Genomic DNA, 23,525 nt, shown 5'->3' with positions numbered 1-23,525 from the left:
TGGGGGGGTGTAACGTCGGGCCGTTTATTAGAAATAAATTTTTTTCCTCATGTACTTTTGTGTAGCTTAAATTTTAACTCGGTAAACTAGCGAAGGAGAGCCTTCAGCTGAAGCAGCTGGAGGACACGTGAAAATAGTCGTCCCTTTATCGCGCGCTTTCCGATGTTTACCTCGCACGATCATAAAGTTTTTGAGTAGGTTTAGATAAAGAGTAAAGGAGCCGCGGAATTCCACCTGCATCCTGTTACTCGATTTCACCCAAAAGATTTCCACTTTTAGAAGTCAAAACTTTTGCTATATAAAAAAACCTTAATAACTAATTTTACATAAATGAATCGGGAAAATAACAGCATGATGGGAAAATTTCGCAGCTTCTTGAAACCTCCCACACACTTTTTGATTAGAAACATAGTTGCCGCGCAATCATTGAAAATAACTCGAAGTTTTTAAATTACAAATTAGAAAAATGAGGTAAATAGTCGAAAACAGTTACTTGAACGAATTTTAGCAAATCAGTTATACATTCCACAATTAAATAATACCCTTTTTTCGTTCGAATTTATTTAAACAACGAAGTGAGTTAATTAATTAAGTTACTAATTGTAAACATGTAGGATCAACAGATTTTCGCGTAAAATATGTTAAATAATAAGGAACTTACGTTATTTTTAAGAATTAATTGTAATAATTTTATATAATAAATAACTTAATAATTATAAGAGAAACTGTACTAAAAATGGTACTTGGAGAGTCATCTAGCGAGATAAGGCCCAAACTCTTGAACGCGCGCCCCCAATTCTCACCACGCCCCCGAACCAATTAGGGCCCGAAATCCGAAAGAGAAAAGGAGGGAAAATCTCGGTTGGCCAATTAGAATTCACTGGCATTTCCACTCTTCCCAAATTTCGAGGGACTGAAAGAGGGATTTTCCTCCCAACCACCCCCAGGGTTTAAAAGGGCATGCGCAAGCGAAAATCGCTCTCTCACGCTCTCACGCTCCACACAAGCTTTTAAGTGCATCTCATTGACCAAGTGCCAGGTCCAGATTGACTTCTCCAGTACCAGTTAACTAAATAAAAGAAAAGTAAGTTGAAACAAAATTTTATTCACTATCTCTCCTTTTCCTCTTCTTGTTAGAGTAGCTGATCGAAACTCGTGAAAAATAGGTCTTCGAAAAAGTATTTCAGCAGGAATTGGGATACTTTTTCAATAAGACAGTCGCGCCGTTAAACTAAAATAAAATACTTTTTATGTGATAATTCCGGCAAGGTTTGGGATTTTCACATCCAAGTCCCGACTCCATTGGACCCTGGTGTTTGATGGAAGGCTTGTAGTCCAGTTTAATTTTTTCACTCTTTTTACGCGAAACGCGAAGTAGAAAAGCTCTAATTCTCCAATCGCTCGTCCCGGTTTAAGCGTACGCACGCAAACCAAATAGAGCGCCTGAGATTACGTCCACCTCAGACGTACCTGAGATAGTGACCCGGATGTCACAGTCTTTTGGGGGTTGCAACCCCTATTGTTGATAGGTGAAAATTGAAAAATTGACATGAATTTTCGCAGTGGAAAAATAGTTTAGTTTTGAGCAAAAGTTTATGTTTTGAAAGAAAATATGAAAATAGAATACTTCAATTTCTGAATTATTAATAACAAATAATTGGAGAGGGTGAAACTACTCTTATTAATAAAAATTAGTATCTAATGAGTAGATAATACGAAAGTTTTAAATAAATTTTCTAATTTTCAGTATACGATTTATGTTTATATTTTGAAAGAAAATAGAAATAAACAGTTTCTTTGTTTTTAATAATTATAGGCATTGCAACTCCCGTTTCTAATGAAAATAAACTTGAAAAATTTATATGATTTCCTAATATAACCCTTTATGGTGAAAAATCTTATTTTTATACAGAATTGATAAAAAGAGAAAATTATATTTAATCTATATTATCTTACATGACTCTACTTTTAACTCATTTGTCTTTTTGCCCATTTTTCGATAGAGTGCTGCAAACTTACTAATATAAACTTTTATAAAATTTACTACAATTTAGACGTTGTTTAAAATGTTTTTGAACATTTTTTATATTTTAAAGTCTGAACAGTAATGATAATCATCAAAAAAATGTTTGAAACATAGGGACTTTTTACACTAGCCCCAACGTACGAGGTCTGTCCGGAAAGTATCGGGCCTACCTTTATATTTTCGTGCTAGCGTTATTCTTTATCATCTGGTGGGTGACAACCTTCAAAGTAACCCCCACTTGATTGAATAACACGGTTCTATCGATGTTTTCACTTTTCAAAACAGTCCTGGAACTCACTTTTAAGGATAGCCTTAAGTACACTCGTCGCATTGTTTTCAACCGTTGTTTTGTCATCGAATCGGTGTCCTTTGAGTGGTTTTTTAGTTTTGGAAACAGCCAAAAGTCACAAGGGGCTATGTCGGAAATGTATGGAGGTTGTTGAAGCAATGTGATATTGTGTTTGCTCAAAAACTGCTGCACAAGATTGGATGAATGCGCTGGCGCATTTTCGTGATGGAGAAGCCAGTCACCGCTTTCCCAAAAGTGCGGCCGTTTTCTTCTTATTGCATCACGCAAACGTTTCAAAATTTGAACGTAGTATTCTTTATTGATTGTCTGACCTGTTGGTGCATATTTGTGATGTACAACACCTTCACAATCGAAAAAGCAATCAACATTGACTTAACATTGCTCCAACTTTGACGTGCTTTTTTTGGTCTTGGCGATTTAGAATGCTTCCACTGTGAAGATTGTTGTTTTGTTTCAGGATCATAACCATAAACCCATGATTCATCACCTGTAATAACTTTTCTAAGCACATTATCATCATTATTGACCATTTCCAGATTATCCAGAGCGATTTCTAAGCGAATGTTCTTCTGCTCTGCTGTGAGCAATTTTGGGATGAATTTCGCACACACGCGTTTCATTCCTAAATTTTCGGTTAAAATTTCTGAAATGATAGTTTTTGGTATCCCAAGGTCTTCTTCTAGTCTTCTAGTCATACGACGATCTTGTTCGATTGCAAGTTGCACCCGCTCAATATTATCTGCGATTTTTGTCGTCGAAGGTCGGCCGGAACGAGAATCGCTATCGACAGAAGTGCGACCATTCTTGAACCGTTTATACCACTCTTTTATTCGCTCGCTTCATACACTCGCTTCCGAAGGCCTTTTGCATCATTTCAATAATTTCCGAACTCGTTTTTCCGAGTTGAAAGCAAAATTTGATGCAAATTCGTTGATCTTGTTTTTCAATCATTTTTGACAATATCAAAATCCGACGAACGCGAAAAAGGCACTGTAAACAAAGACACGCTGCGCATGAACTATACGTCCGGTAGATGTCAGTAAGTAACCAATAGATTCGTGAGGCTTTACTGTTGATATTTCTGTCCGGTAGAGGTCGCTCGAACACTATGGCGCGAAGATATAAAAGTAGGCCCGATACTTTCCGGACAGACCTCGTACAATTGCAGCATTTTGGCAGCTTTCGATTTCGCATTTTAAACTACAAGAATCCCCGAATTTTAAATCAACCGGATTATTAAATTTTTCCGATTTATCTTCGAGATATCCACTTTTAAACCAAAAATATTTAAAAAGATTTAAATAGCTTGGTGACGAAAATTGGTTATAAACCAATGACTGAAGCCTAATACTATTATTTCTCGAATTTAAATTCATATCGTAATCCATTAAAATAACGTTATCTGAAAAACGTCGAACAAAGTTTTTCCACACTCGAAATCCGTATACATCTAATGGTTGGATTTTTCCTGTAGTTCCAGTTAGAATTTTCATAACATCAACGATCTCATTTTCTGGTCTAGTTTCGTCAATTACTTTTTCACAGTGACCATTCCAAGAATCTAGTAGCAATATAATGGTAGGGCCAACATTTGGATGAAAAATTTTCTTCAACCAAATTTTAATAAGATCTGCAATAAAAGAATTTGTTCAACATTTTTCTACCAGCATTCTGTTATTTTTAAATTATATTTAATTATTACTAATTTAATTATTAATTTTTCAGATTTAGATGCTTCTACGTATTTTCTATATTCTTGTACATTTTGAGATTTGAACAATTTGAATTCTACAACTGGTTCAAACTGGCCAGATTGTCCCTTTAAAACTAAAAAGAGGGGTGACAAAAGTTTTCCTTCACCTGATATTAGGAGTTGTATAGTATAACTGTGTGTCGTTGATGATACCGATTGTAAAAGACATTGAATCTGACTTTCGCCTTCCACCGCAAGTGTTCTTCCGGAGTGGATTGCCAAATGGAATCCACTTTAACCTGTATTATATGTATTATGAATTCCAATTTCTTGAATAGCTTTCTTCACATAGGTAACAAATGTAAGAGCTTATTTCTCTTGTTCTGCACTACTTTCGAAAGTTTTTCGGGTAACGAATCTGTTAATTTTTCTTGATACAATTCTGTGAGCAATTTTAAATCTTGATAACCACTGTTTTAAAGCTTTGAAACGAACATCTTCAAACTCTAGATCTTTTTTTGCGTGTAATGCCCAACGACGCAAATCTTGATTATGCACAATAAAACCAGCGTCAACAGTAGATTTAAAATTTTGTAATACATAATCACAAATTTGGGCAATTTTTTCTCTGTATGTACTACCTTGGTCGATTGTGTGAGCCCAATGCCGAAGATGATTGATAGAAAATACCTTTTTGAATTTACTTTTCACACTCTCAAGACTCAAATTTTTTCTTTTCCCACTACGCGAAAAATTTACTGCTATTTCTTTAAAATTAAAAGATAAATCTTCTCTATCTTCTTTACACTAATTTATTGGAAATTCTACAGGAGGAGGAAAATGATGCGTTATATCGGCCTCGATAATTTGTGCATCAGGATCCTTGTATTTCTCCTGGAAATCTAACGTTTCTTCTGAAATTATTTCTACATCGTGAAATTCATCCATCAAATCTATTAAAATATTTTTTATTTTTTCCGCTAACAGATTTTCTTGATAAGTAGTTGGGCTATTAATCGGTAATTCCAATATTTGAAAGTATGCCAGCAATAAATTGATTATGTTTAAAGGATTAACTCTCATCGTGAATACTGCAATTGCATGAATTACTTTTGTGAATAGACTCTCTCTCTCTCTCTCTCTCATTTTTATTTTATTAATTATTAATCTTTTATTTTATTTTATTTTATTAATTATTAATTTTATCTTATTAATTATTTGCATCTTGCCCTGGAATTTGCATTACTCTTGCAATATATAACCTCTTCTACCTGAAGCATAATCAACACCTCATCCGTCAATCTCTTAACTGGACCAATTGCCGTACCACAACTGCACCAGGACACCTCATCACCAATCTAGCCGTCTTAGCTTTACCAATGACGAACATCATCGCTACAGCATCTATTTTTTTGCTCCCTAAGCGAGGAAGATTTTGCCTTGTTTTCATCTTGTCACCACACTGTATCGTTCATTTTATCTACTATATGTCATTAATGTTGCGAATTTGTAAGTGGTCATATTTAATTTGACTAAATTTTACTGCGATTCATTTAGCGTCATTCTCATTTTCATCTTCATTATCATTTTTATAATTACTCATTTTTAATCGTAAGTCGATAACGTTCATTTGAGTCAGGTTACGTCATCTCATGAATTTTCCGCGCCAAATTTCCCCTTAATTTCACTTTCGCGTACCTTATTATTGCAAGCACCACTTTCGCGCACATTTTGATCTTCCCGCCACAGCCTCTATAATAATTCGCTTTTCCTCGGTAGAGGTCACTTTGCCGAGTTTGTCATAGCTGGTAGCTTGACTCAACGTTGCCAAAACAAAGATCATGATTGTTGGTAGCGAACTTCATGTCCTCTCTATTAACCTAAACTCATTGTCCAGGCTTAAGGTTAATGATATTGAAATACCATTCTCATCATCGGTCAAAAGCCTTGGACTTACTATTATCTCAACTCTTCAGAGGAACTGAACTAACTGCTCATCGTCGTCGAATACGTTGGCTTGGGGGAATTCCCACACTTCTTTGAACCAAATAGCGACTTAACCGAAGGCAGTTAAGGCACGCGCACGTCGTCCCATGTATCGCTTTTACCAACGCACGGGTTTTCCCCGTCGTTAAGGAATGACGATGCGCAAACACTTTCTCTTTGCATAAATAAAAGTGTGAAGAGAAAGTATGTGGAGAACACCTCGCCATCGCAACCCCAACGCATGAAGAGTGCACATGATGCAAGCCTGTACCCACATAACTTTCAGAGCACACGAAGAGCTCACATCACTCTCCTCCCTTAAATGAAGGAGAGTGATGTACATAAGGCGCGAACAAGTATGATGATTTCCACACAATAGCAAACCTAAAAATAACCATCTTAATATCGAAAGGAGTCGACTTCGCCGGCAGCACAGAATGTAGAACCTGCAACGGTGTATCGTATGCTGATAATTTTGGCTCCTAGAATAAAGCATTCGTTCAAGGGTCAATAAAAATTACCCTCGCTCAATTAAAAGCAAAGGTTAGCTTGAATAACTATAAAATAATACTAAATTCCGGGGTAGTATGTAAATTCTCAGAAAAATTTTGTCTAGACATGGCAAGAGGATACACATTCTGGAATATCTTACCATAACGCTTTAAAAACAAATATTATATCTTATACGAAAAATTAGCAACGAAATACTCTAGTGATAAGAACCATGAAATAATCTATATCTTAAATACCAGCGAAATAACATTTGCACTAACAGCTAAAGACAAATAATAAGATGCAAGAGAGAATTCATTAGAACAGAACATCCAAAAACTATATATTGTCGCAAAAAACAATTACTTAAACATCGTTAGCAATCGAGATAGCGTAAATTTAGATCTTTTTACATTCGAAATTCATATAAGTATGTACAAAAACATTTTAAGAGATAACTTAACAATCTATACCTAGACTTTATAACAAGTAAATACGAAATCGAAAAGAAAAAATCCAAAATTCCCTATCTATTGCTATTCTTTCCACAGATGAATTTGCGCATAACATAATGAAGAAACCAGGATACATAGCAACAATCGCAGGGGAAGTAGTACACAGAATAAAATGTGTATCTACAACAGTCAAGATGTTACACCTCAAAGAGTGTTACAGTGAAATACCTGTCCTCTCAGGAAACGAAACCTGGTATTCGACACCCAGAACGCACATTCTGAAATAAAAGGTTACTGAAGTAAACTGCAACTCAATAATACCCATATACAAGATCGGGAACGAATAGATAAGATTCGCACCGATACCAATTAAAACAATACCCTCACATATACTCAAACCAAATACCAAAATTGGGTGAACGTTTGAGTCCATTAAATCTCTAGCAACAAACGGCATATACTCTCAAGAAGAATTAGACCAATTACAAAACCAGACAATGTTCCCAATAGAAAAAACATCACTCCTATACGTTATAGCCCAAGAAATGGCTGAAGAACAAACATTGGAAAACATCATCACAGAAAACTCGTTAAAAAAATTAGCCGAAAGCACATGGAACCTGCTCATTAATAATCTCATCAAATGTGGATCAATTTCATCATGATACTTATAATCTTGCACATAGGAAAACTAGTAATTAACACTATTATTAGAGGATACACCTTACATGCAATCTATGGAAGGTCCCTACGCTTTTTCGGGGCAATTTTCAGCTCAATAACACATCTACTTACAACTCTACAAAAACCAAACCATAACAAAGAAGATATTAAATTCCAAAAAATAGTTATAACTAGCAAATCTTAAATTATTACCTCCACCTGACCCGAATAAATCCCCCTCGCCCTAAAAAAAACAATAAATAATACCTCAAACCAATAAATAGATTGTTTTCTTTAGATACATAATAACAGTAATAATATTAACATTTCTTATTAAATTACAATACATTTAAAAACAATTACACGCATAACGATGCACTATACTAGGGCAAATAACTTCATTGTAATAATCACAAAAAACTTTATATAGAGATAAACCTATCGAAATCCGTTGCAGTACACCTGAAATTTATAAAAGAACGGGCCCGAAGACCTCAAGTGTCCTCGGCAGGCCCATACTCTCCCAGATAGAGCGATTCCCGACGTAGGCGATCGCACCGCCTCAAAATCCGCAAAGTAGCCTACTCGTATTAATATATACATAATACTCACGCTAACAATCGAATATCTTTTTCTCTCGAATCTAAATATCGTCTTACCAGGAATCCCGTTTTCCTCACAACCAACGATTGCGATTAATATATATTAACCGTAATATCTTGGGTCCTGAGGTGTTAGGTCTTAAGACGTCTCTTAACTTTCATTACAAAATTAGCATTATAATTGCCTTCTGCTATAAAGCAATTTCCTAATGTGCTAAAAAAATCTGTTCAATTTTATTTTGTAATTGTTTTGTTTGGAGGACAGTAAATAACTGATATTGTTATTGATCCATCTTTATCCTTGACGATTAAACTGGTTGCTTATAAGTAGATTTCACTAGTGTAAAAGTGGATATAATGGCTTATTTTTGTTTTGATTATAATCGCAGTACCTCCGTATGCTTTCTTAACCCATTTCTTCCCAAGGAGCCATTTTATAGTCGATTTGTTTTTGACCGAGGAAAACCTCAAAATAATCGAAAATGTATACTAGAAGACACTTTTCTATTGTAAAATTTCCCGCTCTTCACGAATCTGCAGTCAGAATTAGGATATTTTTCACAGAAAATTACAAAATTACAAATTGGAGCATATTCACTCTTTTCTTCGGCTGTCTCTCCAATAGTCCTTTTTAGGATAATTGGCGAACTTTCCCATCTTGTGGAGGATTGAAAAGTGCGTATTTCTCTAACGGTCTTTTTCAAGATAGTTAGAGCATATTCATATTTTCTTCGGCTGCCTCTCCAATAGTCCTTTTCAGGATAATTGACGAACTTTCCCATCTTGTGGAGGATTGAAAAGTGCGTATTTCTCTAACGGTCTTTTTCAAGATAGTTGGAGCATATTCACTCTTTTCTTCGGCTGTCTCTCCAATAGTCCTTTTCAGGATAATTGGCGAGATTTTCCATCTTGTGGAGGATTGAAAAGTGCGTATTTCTCTAACGGTCTTTTTCAAGATAGTTGGAGCATATTCACTCTTTTCTTCGGCTGTCTCTCCAATAGTCCTTTTCAGGATAATTGGCGAGATTTTCCATCTTGTGGAGGATTGAAAAGTGCGTATTTCTCTAACGGTCTTTTTCAAGATAGTTGGAGCATATTCACTCTTTTCTTCGGCTGTCTCTCCAATAGTCCTTTTTAGGATAATTGGCGAACTTTCCCATCTTGTGGAGGATTGAAAAGTGCATATTTCTCTAACGGTTTTTTTCAAGATAGTTGGAGCATATTCACTCTTTTTCTTCGGCTGTCTCTCCAATAGTCCTTTTAAGGATAATTGGCGAGATTTTCCATCTTGTGGAGGATTGAAAAGTGCGTATTTCTCTAACGGTCTTTTTCAAGATAGTTGGAGCATATTCACTCTTTTCTTCGGCTGTCTCTCCAATAGTCCTTTTCAGGATAATTGGCGAGCTTTACTATTCACCGAGTATTTTTTCAAGATAAATATTTATCAGATTCGGACTCTAAAAGAAGTTTCATAAAACTGGCAAAATCATGCCGAAACGTAAGTCGATGAGGAATGCCAGTGTTGATAGCAGTGTTGTAGTAAACAATGATCATAGTGATGAAGATGAAAATGATCATGAAGTTATGTGGGTACCCGATGATGATAATAGTGACGTAGAAGGTCTCGATAATGACCGAGAAGCTGATGGAACTTCTATATTCACTGATGCAGTAGCCTTATCTTATGAAGAAGTGTATCAAAATTTTTCCGCGAACGAGAAAAAGTTAGAAGCCTCACATAAATACGAATGGATAGATCAAGAAAGACCATACGATGTTCAGCTTGAATCAGAAATATATAATTTTGAAGCAATAAAACAAAATGTACTAGGAAAGGAACCTCGAGAATTATTTGAAATGTTTTTTTGTGATAGAATGAGAGAATAGAATAGAACATTATTGAAGCGATAACTGAAAATGGATTTGAATTAGATCCAGATCATTTCAACAAATTTTTAGGTATTATCATTTTTTCCACTTCCAATATTCGTAAAAACTATAGAGATTACTGGTCGACTGCTGAAATGTGGCATTACGATGTTGTTTTAGGAACGATGAATAGAAATTTGTTTGAAAAAATTAAGTCTAATTTGAAAACTTCGAAAAATTCGGATAAGACTTATAATGACAAAGTTTGGAAAGTTCGTGTAATTTTAAACATTTTCAGAGAAAATGTAAAACAGTTTGGATTTTTTTGCTCTTCTTTATCAATAGATAAAATGATGATTAAATTTTTCGGTCGCACGCTTCTATAGTAAAACAATTCATCAAAGACAAACCAATACGTTTTGGAATAAAATTATGGGCCCTTTGTACTTCTAATGGATTTGTTTTAGAAATAGATATCTCTTGTGGAAAAAATGATTGTCAAAGTGACACGAAGTTCTCTAAATGCAGTTTAGGATCTCGGGCAGTGATGAATATGCTTCATGTTTTTCTAACATCGGTCGATAAGAATGATGTAGCTAAATATCATCTATATTTTGATAGATTTTTCACATCCCCTGATTTACTGGTACACTTGAAAAAACAAAACCTGCGTGCAACAGGTACGGTTAGAGATGATCGTGTTTTTACAAAGGAGATGTTTCCAAAAGTGTTGGATAAATCAAGTAAAAACTCGAAAACATTGATCAAAAATCCCGAACAGAAGACATTGATAGATAAACATAAACTAGATAAAAAGAAAGCTGTTAGAGGATCTTATGTTGTAAGTAATGATAAAACCAGTGGTATAAATTACATTACGGTAATGGACTCGAAACCAGTGTCCATATTATCTACAGCCGTTGGCGTTACACCGACTATTCCAATGGAACGATTCGATAAAACAGCTAAACGTAAAGTACCAATTGAATTTCCTGGAGCATTCAAGACATACAACAAATTTATGGGAGGAGTTGATCTTCATGATCAATACTGCAGTGATTTTAAAACGAATATTGGTTCAAAGAAATGGACATGGAATATTTTATGTAGATTGATCGAGTCTTCACTGACAAATGCTTTGATTTTGTACAATATAGTGAACAAAAAGAGAATGTCTAGTAAAGATTTTGCAAAAAGTGTTGCAAAGTCTTATTTAGAGCAACCGATTGAAAAGTTATCAAAGCATTTGAAACTCACAATACCTGATCGTAGACGAATGTGTATAAAGTGTACCATAAGAACAATATTTTATTGCTATAACTGTAAAACTCATTTCTGTGATACTTGTTTCAGAGAGTATCATCATATTCACAATAAATCCACAAAATCTTCACAAAGAATATGCAAAGCTAGCAATGACTGCAAGAAACGTACGAATATTTATTGCGAACAATGTCAAGAGTATCTATGTGCAAATTGTTTTGACTCTGACCATCTTGAAAAAACAGGTACGCTTGATGAATAATTTCTTCCACTATTGCATCAATTATTTTGGAAAATACTAGAAAAAGTGCTAAAAATTCAAGACAAAATGTAGCACTTAGATTTGCGATTTTATCAACACAAACTGATTTTGGTATTACCGACGCCATATTGGATCCGCCATTTTGTAAAATTGAAATTGACACTAGCATTGTATTCAGCGACATCGAAAGTATAGGTAGTATATATTCATTCTCTAAATCGGCTTTTATTTAGAAAATTTTAGATTTCCCCGCTTGTCAACATGTTGCTGGCCGCCATCTTGGAAAAATGTTCCAGGAAAATTCGTAATGCCTAGGTTTATCAAAGAACTAACATTTTCAATGTAAATCTACATTTTCATCCTGATTCTATAAATTTCAGCAACTAATTTCTGAAAGAAAAATTCTAATGTAATACTAAATTTTCATCAACATTCAAGACGCCATTTTGTAATTTTCCGTGAAAAATATCCTAATTCTGACTGCAGATTCGTAAAGAGCGGGAAATTTTACAATAGAAAAGTGACTTCTAGTATACATTTTCGATTATTTTGAGGTTTTCCTCGGTCAAAAACAAATCGACTATAAAATGGCGCCTTGGGAAGAAATGGGTTAAGCGGGTGATTGGTTTTATCTACAGTGTAGTTTGGTATATTAATAAAATAGTTTTTACTTCAAAAGTGTGTTTTTGATATCGACATGATGTCAATATTTTCGTAGATTAGAAATGCATTTAATTCGAGGTGTCTGCATAAAACCGTTTGCATTCCAGGCAGCGAGTTTTATACTGTTCATTATACCGTTTTGTTTACTAGTATAATTAAAAGATTTAACATAGTATCCATTCTCTGCATCAGCTGCTCCACCTTATGTTCGTGTTTATTACTTGAGTTTACTTCGTTGGTATGTCAACTTAGCTCTGCTTGGATAGCTGTTTGTTTTGATATTTCTATTTCATTCTGATTGTTTTGTTTTGATATTATCTGTGCATATGTTATGTTTGGTCTAATTCTATTGATGTTGGCATTTAAATTTGAATTTGGATTTTGATAAATTTGAATACTGTTTTGATTTAATGTTTTTTCTCGTAGTCTAGAAAATAGTTTTTGCTGTATTTGTTTACGAACTAGGCATCCTTAATAGTTTGCCGTATGATTTGCTTCGCAATTTGTTCATGTTACGTCTTGTATTTTTTGTTTAGTTGGACATTCCTTAGTTTGGTGTCGTTAAGCGTATTTCATATACAGGATGATTCAAAAACATATGTAAGTATGGATACCGTTGGATTCGTCTTGAAAAGTTATTCAAGACGCCATTATTAGTTTTTTCCGATAATTAGGTAATTAGATAATTAACTTGAAAGATCGACCAACCAGCGCGCGGCTTTAAAAGCCAGGGCGAGCGCGGAGCGGCTAGGGGGGCTAGCCAGCGCGCGTCGCGGCTATATGGAAATGGTGCTCAACCTTGATGCGCGACATGAGCTCCCCAAGCCGATAGACTCATATTCGTTTTATAGATCGAGTCCTATCGATTGATCGACAATAATATAAAATTATGAGGACGCACGATTAATTGACAAAATCAATAATCCAATTATAATTATTTCATAGACCATGTAAATAATATAGCATCACATACGCTTTAATCCATGCGAAAAGCAGCGCCCAAAAGCCAGATTGTTAAATGATAAATTCGTCAACGTGATTATTCGCACCAAGATTATGGTAATTACAAGACTGCAATCATGTAATTACGTCACTTGTAGAGTGATGTTTTTAGGGTTGGGTTCTGAGTGTCAGGTTAATTTTTCGACTAGCCTGGAGTTGCGTAAATTTTCCTGAAAAAATTTCTCCCCGAAATACTGGAAAATTTCTATTTTCGTTTTCCGGCCGTTAAGATGAGTCTATTAAAATAATGTTAAATGAATAAAATAATATTCATTTTAAGCTCCGAATCAAATCATAGTATTTAAAACTAAACAAATATTGTAATTAATATTATAAAAAAAACTAAATAGTGCTAAACTAAATAGCAGCTATAGTAGTTTCATAATAAATCAGACGAGTTCACATATAATTAACCATAAGATTTCTGTATTTTTGCGTCATATAAATTTATTATTGATTCCCTAGTCTTAAGTAACAATGTTGAATTGCAATTAAGTACTGCGACAAACACCTATTTTCGGAAATTTATTAATAATAATTGATAATAAGAGGACTTTTTTGAGGACTTTTTCGAGGACTTCGTCAAGGGTTTTTTTATTTTTTCCCATGATGAAAACACATCAGGAATAAGGTGTTTATGTAAATCTGGATTGTGGCCCAAGCCTGCGTATACCCGGCCTTACAATCGATGTTCTATCCTGCTTTATCCCATTAGCATGTGTTGATAGGATCCTCCAATCATCGCGTATGTGTCTTGAAGCGCTATCACGCCGATAAGAGTTTGGGCCGTAGAAATTTAATCTTTATTTCATTTTCCACCGAAATTTCTCTTTGGAAGAGGCTTTAAAATTTACTATTGAACGGAATTAAATAAAATAGTCCGATTTGCATCATTTCATCTTTCATATTAGATTATAAATACTTATGGCTCTCTCTATTCTTTTACCAAATCTTCACTTTAATCTCCGAATCAAATCATAGTATTTAAAACTAAACAAATATTGTAATTAATATTATAAAAAAAACTAAATAGTGTATTAGCAGCCATAGTAGTTTCATAATAAATCAGATGAGTTCACAAATAATTAATCATAAGATTTCTGTATTTTTGCGTCATATAAATTTATTATTGATTCTCTAGTCTTAAGTAACAATGTTAAATTACAATTAAGTACTACGATAAACACCTATTTGCTGCAATTAATTAATAATTATTGATAATAAGAGCACTTTTTCCAGGACTTTTTCGAGGACTTTTTTGAGAACTGTTTTGAGGACTTTTTCGAAGACTTTTTTGAGGACTTTTTCGAGGACTTTTTTGAGGACTTTTTTGAGGACTGTTTTGAGGACTTTTTCAAGGACTTTTTCCAATGGTAGTTTTGTGATACGATAGCTTATACGAATATTATGAATACTTAATACTTTAATATCCATGTTCTTCTATGACTATTTTTAATTCGTCTATATCAATTAACGGATGAATACTTCTTAATGTAACTTTGAAACCTTTTTCTTCTTTGCGCTGGTAAGTGTAAAATTCCGTGTTTCTTTCTTTCAATGTAGTAATAATTGGCAAATAATTTTTGGAAATTGTTGGCTGAATTTTAATTTTGTTTAGTTCTATTACTTTTGAGGTGTAATTTTCTTTGACTATTGAGTTCAGTAGATTTTCTAACGGTTTGATTTTCTCTACATTGTAAACGAAGATCGGAGCGGATTTGCTTTTCAACTTATTTGCTTCGTTGTTTTCTTTTTCACTATGATTTTCTTTATTTTTATGTTCTTAAAGTATTTCGTACCTGTTTCTTGTATTACTTAGCCAGTAATCTGATAATCATGCTTGTCGTTTTTTGTTTTGGATTTGGTTTTCTGGGCTGTTTGTTCGTCTTTTGCGACTTACGATTTTCCAAATTTCTTTGTTTTTATTAGGAGTGATGTTGTCATCTCTTGATAAGTGGCCATTTCGGCCATTGTTTTTTTTTTTTTTTTTTGAGTTTATTAATTTAAATTTTAAATTTAACTGTCACTTTACTGATTGGCTAATACTTTAACTTTTCAGGTAGAGCACAGTGTTGATACGTCTGCACACCTTAGTGGTCAAACACTGAATGATATAATAAATTGAAATGCTTTTCTTAATTTTGTTGAGTTTATACTTTGTTTTCATTAAAAAAGGTGAATAAAATTGTAGTTTTGAAAAATATGGAATAAGGATTGCAACCCCCGACTTATAAATACTCCTAATATCTTAGACTTCTTACAGCAATTATTCTCCACTTGGTTTTATTAAAAATTATTCATTAGATGCGGAGATATAATAAAAAACAATTTTAGGGGTAAGATTTAGGGATGGCTTTCTATCCTTAAAAGTAGATGTCTGTATAAAAAAAATACATGTTTCTTATTTTGTTGAGTACTGTAACATATCAAAAAATTATTAAAGTCGGTGAGGTCAGGATGGGGAAGCTTCCTTCGAGTGAGAGACAGACAATTTTTCATAACAGTTCTTAGACAATCAATTTTGAAGATATTCAACTCTTATCTAATTTCCTCAAATAGTGGCTTACCACTTTCTTTTATCCCTTTTTTTTCTTTTTTATCTCTTTACTTTTTTCCCATTTCTCTCTTTCACCGTAATTCGACACAACACACATCCCAGCCGTTTAAAACTCGACAAAAAAACTCGTAATGCAATGTAGATAAACTGGAAAAAAAATAGATAATAATGCTTGTAACCTGAATCCCAACTAATTAGTCGCTAACATTGAATTTGTATAATTTAGTCAAAAAAATGAAAATGTTAGTAGTTAGTAATTTGTTAATAAGTTTGTCATCAGACAATTGCTTTTTAATAGATTTTTTTCTGAATACTCTGTGAACTATGAAGGCAAAATGATAAAACATATGAATGTGTTCATTTTAACTGTTTAGAAACTTGATCACACTTATTAGAAAATGAATAATATAAACTTTTTAATTCAGTTGTTTTTATATCATCTTTTTTAGTAACAATTGGTTTTTTATTGACTAAAAAATATGGTTGCAGTGAAAATTTCGTTGGATATACTCAAATATCTTAGATCTTAACCAAAACAAAGATTAAAGCATAAAATGACAAATACCAAATATGCTGTAGCAAAAGTTCAAACATTTTCAAATAAAATAAAAACAAAGCTTCTCCAAAGAAACAATAGTTTACTGTAATATTTCTCTACAAAATGAATGATGATTGAATAGCAAGTATAAATTATGTATTATTTTATAACCTGTGAGAGCTTAATTAATGATAAAAGTTATTCTTAAGAGAATTGATGTATTATACCCTAACTTTTAAAATTCATTGAATCCATTATATTCGATAAATTGAAATTGAGAGAATATAATAATTTCATATCACTCTTTACATTATTCTTGAGGGTAGTCAACTTCTATAATTGATTTATAATTTACCAAAAGTAAATATTAAATGAGCATAAATGATTACAAGATAAAAAACGTAGTCCCTATTTATTAATATGTATCAATTACACTGGACCACAAAATGCGGGCGAATGTAATAGGATAACGTCTCGAATATTCTCATGTATTTTGGCACGCTTAACCCAAATCTGAACTCCGTTTGTCCCCATCACGTTCGGTTCAAGGGCATTTAAAATTACGTTCAGATAAATATATTTTTTATTGTTTAAATGAACCCGGAAGGTCATCTGAAGGTCAAATCTTGTGGTTACTATGCAAATAAAACAAAAAAGTGTCCTTTTATATATTATAACGAGCTAAAACCAAATCTATTCTTATTTTAACCCCATCACCTCGCTTCTAAATTCATTTGAAGATAAAACAGAACTTTTAATTAAAAAATAGCAACTAGCATCCCCATATATTTTGATACGCTAAAATCAATTATAACCTCCGTTTTACTTTATTATCTCAAATTTAAGGTCATATAAAAGTTATTACCGTTATTTATGCTGAAAACTTCATCGCGGTCAGGGGTTTTGAAAGTAGTAATAAATAAGTGTGTTAATGATCCTAAATATATCTGTTATCTTGAAGTGGATTATTAGATTTTTCAATAGCACTAAAAGGACTCATTAAACCGACAAATCAAAGCCATAAACTCATAAATTCTGAAACTCTACAACCTTAGACTCCATATACTAAAGTTTGAAGTCTTAAGTACTGAACTCACGAGTATTCAATCTATTCATAACTTAATTAAAAGCTTGTAACCATAAAAAACTAAGTATTTTTCAAACTGTAATTTTTTAAGTTTGACCTCAATTCATCTTACATTTATTAAATGATTTTATGTTGTTTGATTTATTTGATCATATTTTTCAGAAGTATGATTCTATAAAAATGTCAGTCTGTAAAGAAAGGAATACTTTTTGTATTGTTTGTGGACGATATGTGCTACTTTAATGGAGAAGGCTTTGTACAACTGATATGCAGAAAAATTATGAAAAATTCTTTCATATTCCATTTGACACTATCAGTAACACATGGACTCTAAAATCATATGTAGAAATTGTCACATTTACCTTTCTTCCTTAGTTAATAAAGCATCATATGCAAAACAGATTCTTCATTCAATGCTTTAAAAAGAACCTTTTGACCGTAGAACCGATTGCTATTTTTGTTTGTGTAACACAATCGACTAAAATAAAAAAGAACAAAGACTTTATAGAGTATCCCAATGTTCGATCCATCACTTTTTCCGTCATGGCACATAATCATACCATATTAGCAAATAACAGACAGTCTGAAGATTCCAATGAATTTAGAAATGACAATTTTGAAACGAATGAACTAGCGAAAAGTACTTTTAATCAATGCGAATTCAACGATTTAATCAGAGATTTAAGACTTAAAAAAAACTGCAGAGTTATTAGCATCAAGATTGAAAGAAAAAAAAATTGCTTATCATGTAAAATGAAATTAACATTTTATCGCACGCGAAATAAGCCCTTTAGAAAATTCTTTTGTCGAGATAAAAATTTAGTATATTGCAACAATGTTCAAACTTTAACTGAGTGATTCGCAATTACTTATGATGCTAATGAATGGTGACTCTTTTTGGATTCTTTGATAAGAAATTTAAAGGCAGTATTACTAAACAATGGTAACGTGTATGCTCCCATAATACCATTAGTACATTCTACTATTTTGAAAAAAGATTATATAAATCTTAAGCTTGTATTGACAAAATTGTAATATGATAAGCACGACTGGTTGTTGTGTGGGGTTTGAAAATTATATCCATTATATTAAGACAACAAAGCGGTAATACTAAATATCCTTTTTTTTTTATGCAAATGGGACAGTTGGGTGAAAAGAGTGACCGTTTGTACAAAAAGAATGGAATTTTCGAGTGAATTTAGAACCAGGTTCCAAAAACATTATACAGAATAGTTTAATACCTAAAAAAAAATATTACTTCTATTACTTCACATTAAATTAGGATTAATCAAACAATTTTTAAAGGCCATAAAAAGACAAGAGAGAGATTCATTTAAATATATTTTTATAAAATTTTTGAACTCACTAAAGTGAAAATCAATAAAGGAGTGCTTGGTTCATAAATAAGAACCTTAATAACTTATGTAACCTTTGAACAAAAAATGATTGAGAAGAGAAACGGGTATGGCGAAGTTGCAGCGAGATAATGGAGAAATTTTAAAGAAATAAAAAAAAATCCAAATTGTGCAAAAATTGTAGCAATAATAGTATTTTCATTCAAAGATGTTGATTGCCTCATGAATTTGAAATTCCATTTCTTGGACTCTTGTACTAGTAGTTTTTTGTTATATTCAAGACGCATTTTGTGGTCCTGTGTTATTCTTGCTCAATAAATATTTTTTGACAACAATAAGTGTTATCTACCATGCCTTATAATATTAAAAATGATGGATGATTATACTATTTCACGTAAACTACAAATTATTGACGTAAATTTCAACAATGAGCAAATTTTAATCTGACATCCAATTAAATCATATTTTTTCTCAGTTTAGATAAACAATCTTTTACCATATATAAAAATGTAACTACATAAAATAAATAGTATTGTCAAAATTAAATGACAATGTGACAATGAAATACAACAGCAATTAGTTATTTTATAATTTTGTAAGAAAAATCTTATTTATCATGTATGGTAAATATAATTAATCCATTAAGGCCCATGCCAAAGCAGCATGAAACAGCGCTAAACTAACTATGCCATTCATAGCATAAGTGAAAAAAAAAGTACCCGAGTTTTTTCTTTTGCCATTTGCAATTGTTCATAAAAAATTATTTAAACAAATTACCAAAAAAGTTATTATTTTTAAAAACTGATTGCGGCAATCGATTCTACGGGAAAAAATACGACAAAAACGTATATAACGTTTTCTGGTCAGACTTAAATGTAACGCTAGTTAATGACTGTAGTCTATCCATTCATGGATTTTGCTTGGGATTTGGCGTATAACAGGTGAGCCTGTCCGGCTTGCAATTGTTTATTGAAGTTTTACACTAACAATTTGAAGTTTGACAAGAAAACGTTATATACGTTTTTATCATATTTTTTCCCGTGGAATCGATTGCCGCAGTTTTTAAAAATATTAACTTTTTTGGTAATTTGTTTAATTACTTTTTTTTCACTTATGCTATGAATGGCATAGTTAGTTTAGCACTGTCTCATGCTGTTTTGGCATGGGCCTTAATGGGTTAATAATTATCAACTACTAAAATAAATAGATCTAAATGAAAAATTAATACAGATTTTTTTTTTAATTAATAAATAAATGATATTTACAAATTAGAAGTTTCATATGGATTTTGATAAAATTTTCTTTAAACAGGAGATATTGAAATAAGTGAAAGTACAACAATGTTCAAATTTATAGTCAGATAAATAACCAATGATCTCTGTTCACTTTTAAGTCCTTATAAAATATTACATATATAAATATAATAGATCAGTCTTACAAGTATTCAAATAATCAAATTTATAAAAAAAATAATATGAATAGAAGTCATTATGTTTTAAACTGATTTATACAAATTATTAAATATAAAAATATAAATATAATATAATTATATTTTATTTGTATTATATCGCATGTACAACAACAGCAATCTAAATCAGCATTGTACAAACCATGGAATATACTGGAGATATCAATAGCTACATGGATAGTTTTAAACCTCAAATTAATTTTAAGTATAAAATTAATATTTGAATATACGAAACAACGCTGATATATATAAGTAATAATAATATGATATATATAAGTATACAACAATATATATAAGTATATATAATTTGCTTCATATGATTAAAAGATTTCTATCTGTATTTTTAATTCACAATCTATAACATTTGTGATATAATATAATAAAATAAAATATTCAGGATAAGGTTTTGAATTAACATAGAAATTATAACTTCATTATATTGTAGAAAGAGATGACAGATATTAATCTAATTAATATTAAAAATTGTCATAATATACTATTGATTAAAAAATTTCTTACCCTTTTTCCATTATGAAACCAAGCGACATCCAATATATGTTCACCAATAAAATAATGTGAAGCAATTAACTGCCAATTATTTAATACATAATCTTTGAAAGTCCAAAGTTGTACCACACCTATACAATTTGCTACAACTAATTGTTCTCCTGACAAATCCCATTTAAGTACTGTCACAAGATCTTTATTAGTCGAAACTCTAAAAAATTGAAGTTCAAGATCAATATGAAATTCTAAGTTTTAATGTAAAATATTCAAAGAAAATATTACTTATACATATGCCATGGTCTATTTAAATCACATACATATATATGACAACCCCATATTTTACTATTTGTACCTTCTAAGTCTGATGTCGCAGTAAATGCAACAATATTTCTGCATGATATAGTGCATATAGAACATTCACTGTATGGGCTGAAAAGTAAATTACAACTGAAATTAGTTGAAAATGTTTCACCGCAAAATGAATTAAATAAAAAGTTAGAAACATTAAATTAAGTAGCATAAATCAATATCAATGATTATATTTTTACATTATTTATTACACATAAATACCTACCTTTCTTGATTCAAAAATGACTTAGAATATGATTTTCTGTTAACATTGTATAATAAATCCATGATGTAAATTGTTACAGCTTAAATATAGCATTTTACGTGAATTTCAAATTTACTATCTAAATTCATTTTCATTTTCAAAGTTAGGACGTTGGGGGTTATTACATCCATAGGGTTACTCCATGATCGAAATTTTCAGACTTGTGAATCTGACGCCCAAAAAAATTTTTTAATCATATTTTTGAGTTTTCATGAGCTAAAACGTTTTCTCCCTTTTTCCGGATTATTATTCCGCTTGAAATTTTATTTCCGGATTTTCCGTTTTTAAGAAAATTGCGAAAAAAAATCGGGTGTTCGTACAGCGCGCAAAATGCATTAAACATTTTTCTCCTGTTTAAAAAGAAATAATATCGATAGCGGATGATAGCTCCTTATTCCCGGATTACGAAACAATGTTCCTTTTGTCGATTTTCTATCCAAAATTGAGGAAAATGTAAAAATTAGTAATATATGCGGCAGTTAGTCGATAAAACAGGTCAAACGTTTGCTAATCACCAGATATCCCTATATAAGTTCTACATTGCGTAATTATAATAATAAGTAATTCAAATTCTACTCAATTAACCATTCACATTTTATGTACTGTAACGGGGTAGAACCGTTTAATTATATTTTTATTCGCGCGACTTTGTTGAAAGGGCGAACGTAATAATCTATGCTCAAAATGTAGTCCGGAGAGCATGCGGAGACAGGCGTCAGTCAACCAATAAGTCATCTGATCTAGGAAAAAGTGAGTGGAAGCAATAAGAATTAACCCATTAACGACCAAGACGGTCGATTTTAGACTAACTTTTCGTAGCTGAATTTCAGGTACTCAACGAAGTAATAACTGGGTCCGACATATCAATCTTTATGTATTTTTGTCTGCTGAATCAGAATCTGGGCTCGAAATTCGAAAATTTCTATTGCAAAAAAAGATATGGCGATTTTTTTGCAAAAAAATCTGAAAAAAAATCGCATTTTCAAACTTTATGATTTTTTTTCAGGCAGAAATCGCATGAATTCATAGTGAAATCATCAACCATCGCTGCACAAATTTGTTGAAGTTTAACGATAAATTTTTACATATATGTATTTTTCGCCAAAATGCAAAAAATTGCATAAAATCGCATTTTTTGTTCATTATTTTTAGTCTTGAAAACTAAAGGATTAAACAAAAATTGTCTAAGAATAAAAATGTCTTAGAATTGAGCAAGGAATACTCTTAAATTATTTCAGATTTTTTTGAGTCAATTTTTGATTTTTTGAAAAATGCTAAAACCAAATTTTTAAAAAATGTCTGCAAAAAATCTGAAAAAATTTGAGAGTATTTTTTGATCAATTCTAAGATATTTTTATTCTTAGACAATTATTGTTTAATCCTTTAGTTTTCGAGAAAAAAAATAATGAACAAAAAATGCGATTCGTTGCAATTTTTGCATTTTGACCGCCATTTTGTCGATAAATTCAGATATGTAACAAATATCTATCTTGACTCTACAGTGATTTTTTACTCTTTGCATAACCCAGAGACAACGTCGTGGACGTGATAAAAAAATGTCTCCTTCGGGGTGCTTTTTTACCGTGAGTCCCCTTGCCTCTCACTAGTCGGGGTGCTTTTTTATCGTGAGTCCCCTTGCCTCTCACAAGCACCTATATTTTAGTGCCTTTTTTTCATACACGAACTGCAAAAATATAATTGGCAATCACTACATAAAAGGTATGTTCTTACAGGACAATTAGAACAACTTTTTTGCTTGCTTTCTCTGATCGTTTGATGTTTACTTTGCTTTATTTTACCATCATGAATATAACTTTTAGCTATCGATATAGCGAAGTCTTTTGTTCCAACTTTATTTTCATTATTCTTAGCAGCATTGAATATAACAACAAAATTTGTAATGGCAGCCTGGATGAGCCTAATGAAGACAACCCAAGTCCATTTCTTTAAACGAATACTAGGCAATAAATTATTACAGTGTCCATCATGAACATCGACCCCACCCATGTACTAATTGTAAAGGTGAAACGCTTGTGGGATTGGTATCTCAATTTTTGCCTTTTCGTTCAACTATATTACTGTAATGGATTCAAAATTGGTGTCAATATTATCAA

At 32.1% G+C, this 23,525-nt stretch overlaps 1 protein-coding gene across 3 annotated transcripts in view; it reads right to left on the bottom strand.

Moving 5' to 3' along the window:
- The window catches only part of LOC131675196 (mediator of RNA polymerase II transcription subunit 16), a 391,451-nt gene extending 369,893 nt beyond the window's left edge, over nucleotides 1-21,558 (bottom strand). The window contains exons 1-3 of one of the 3 annotated variants that reach the window (XM_058954093.1): nucleotides 21,373-21,558; nucleotides 21,087-21,227; nucleotides 20,811-21,009 (exon numbers count right to left, since the gene is read on the bottom strand). In XM_058954093.1, coding sequence (XP_058810076.1) covers nucleotides 20,811-21,009; nucleotides 21,087-21,227; nucleotides 21,373-21,434 — 402 coding nt within the window. In that variant the 5' untranslated portion in view covers nucleotides 21,435-21,558. Of the gene's footprint in view, nucleotides 1-20,810; nucleotides 21,010-21,080; nucleotides 21,228-21,372 lie in introns of those variants that run through there. The other 2 variants (XM_058954092.1, XM_058954094.1) reach the window with 2 other exon arrangements.
- Nucleotides 21,559-23,525: the final 1,967 nt, after the last annotated feature.

This window comes from Phymastichus coffea, unplaced genomic scaffold, assembly GCF_024137745.1.
Source record: "Phymastichus coffea isolate CEN01 unplaced genomic scaffold, Cenicafe_Pcof_1.1 PCOF00017, whole genome shotgun sequence".
Taxonomy (NCBI): Eukaryota; Metazoa; Arthropoda; class Insecta; order Hymenoptera; family Eulophidae; genus Phymastichus; species Phymastichus coffea.
The sequence above is the reverse complement of the archived record's forward strand: the minus strand, read 5'-3'. Positions and strand labels throughout refer to the sequence as shown.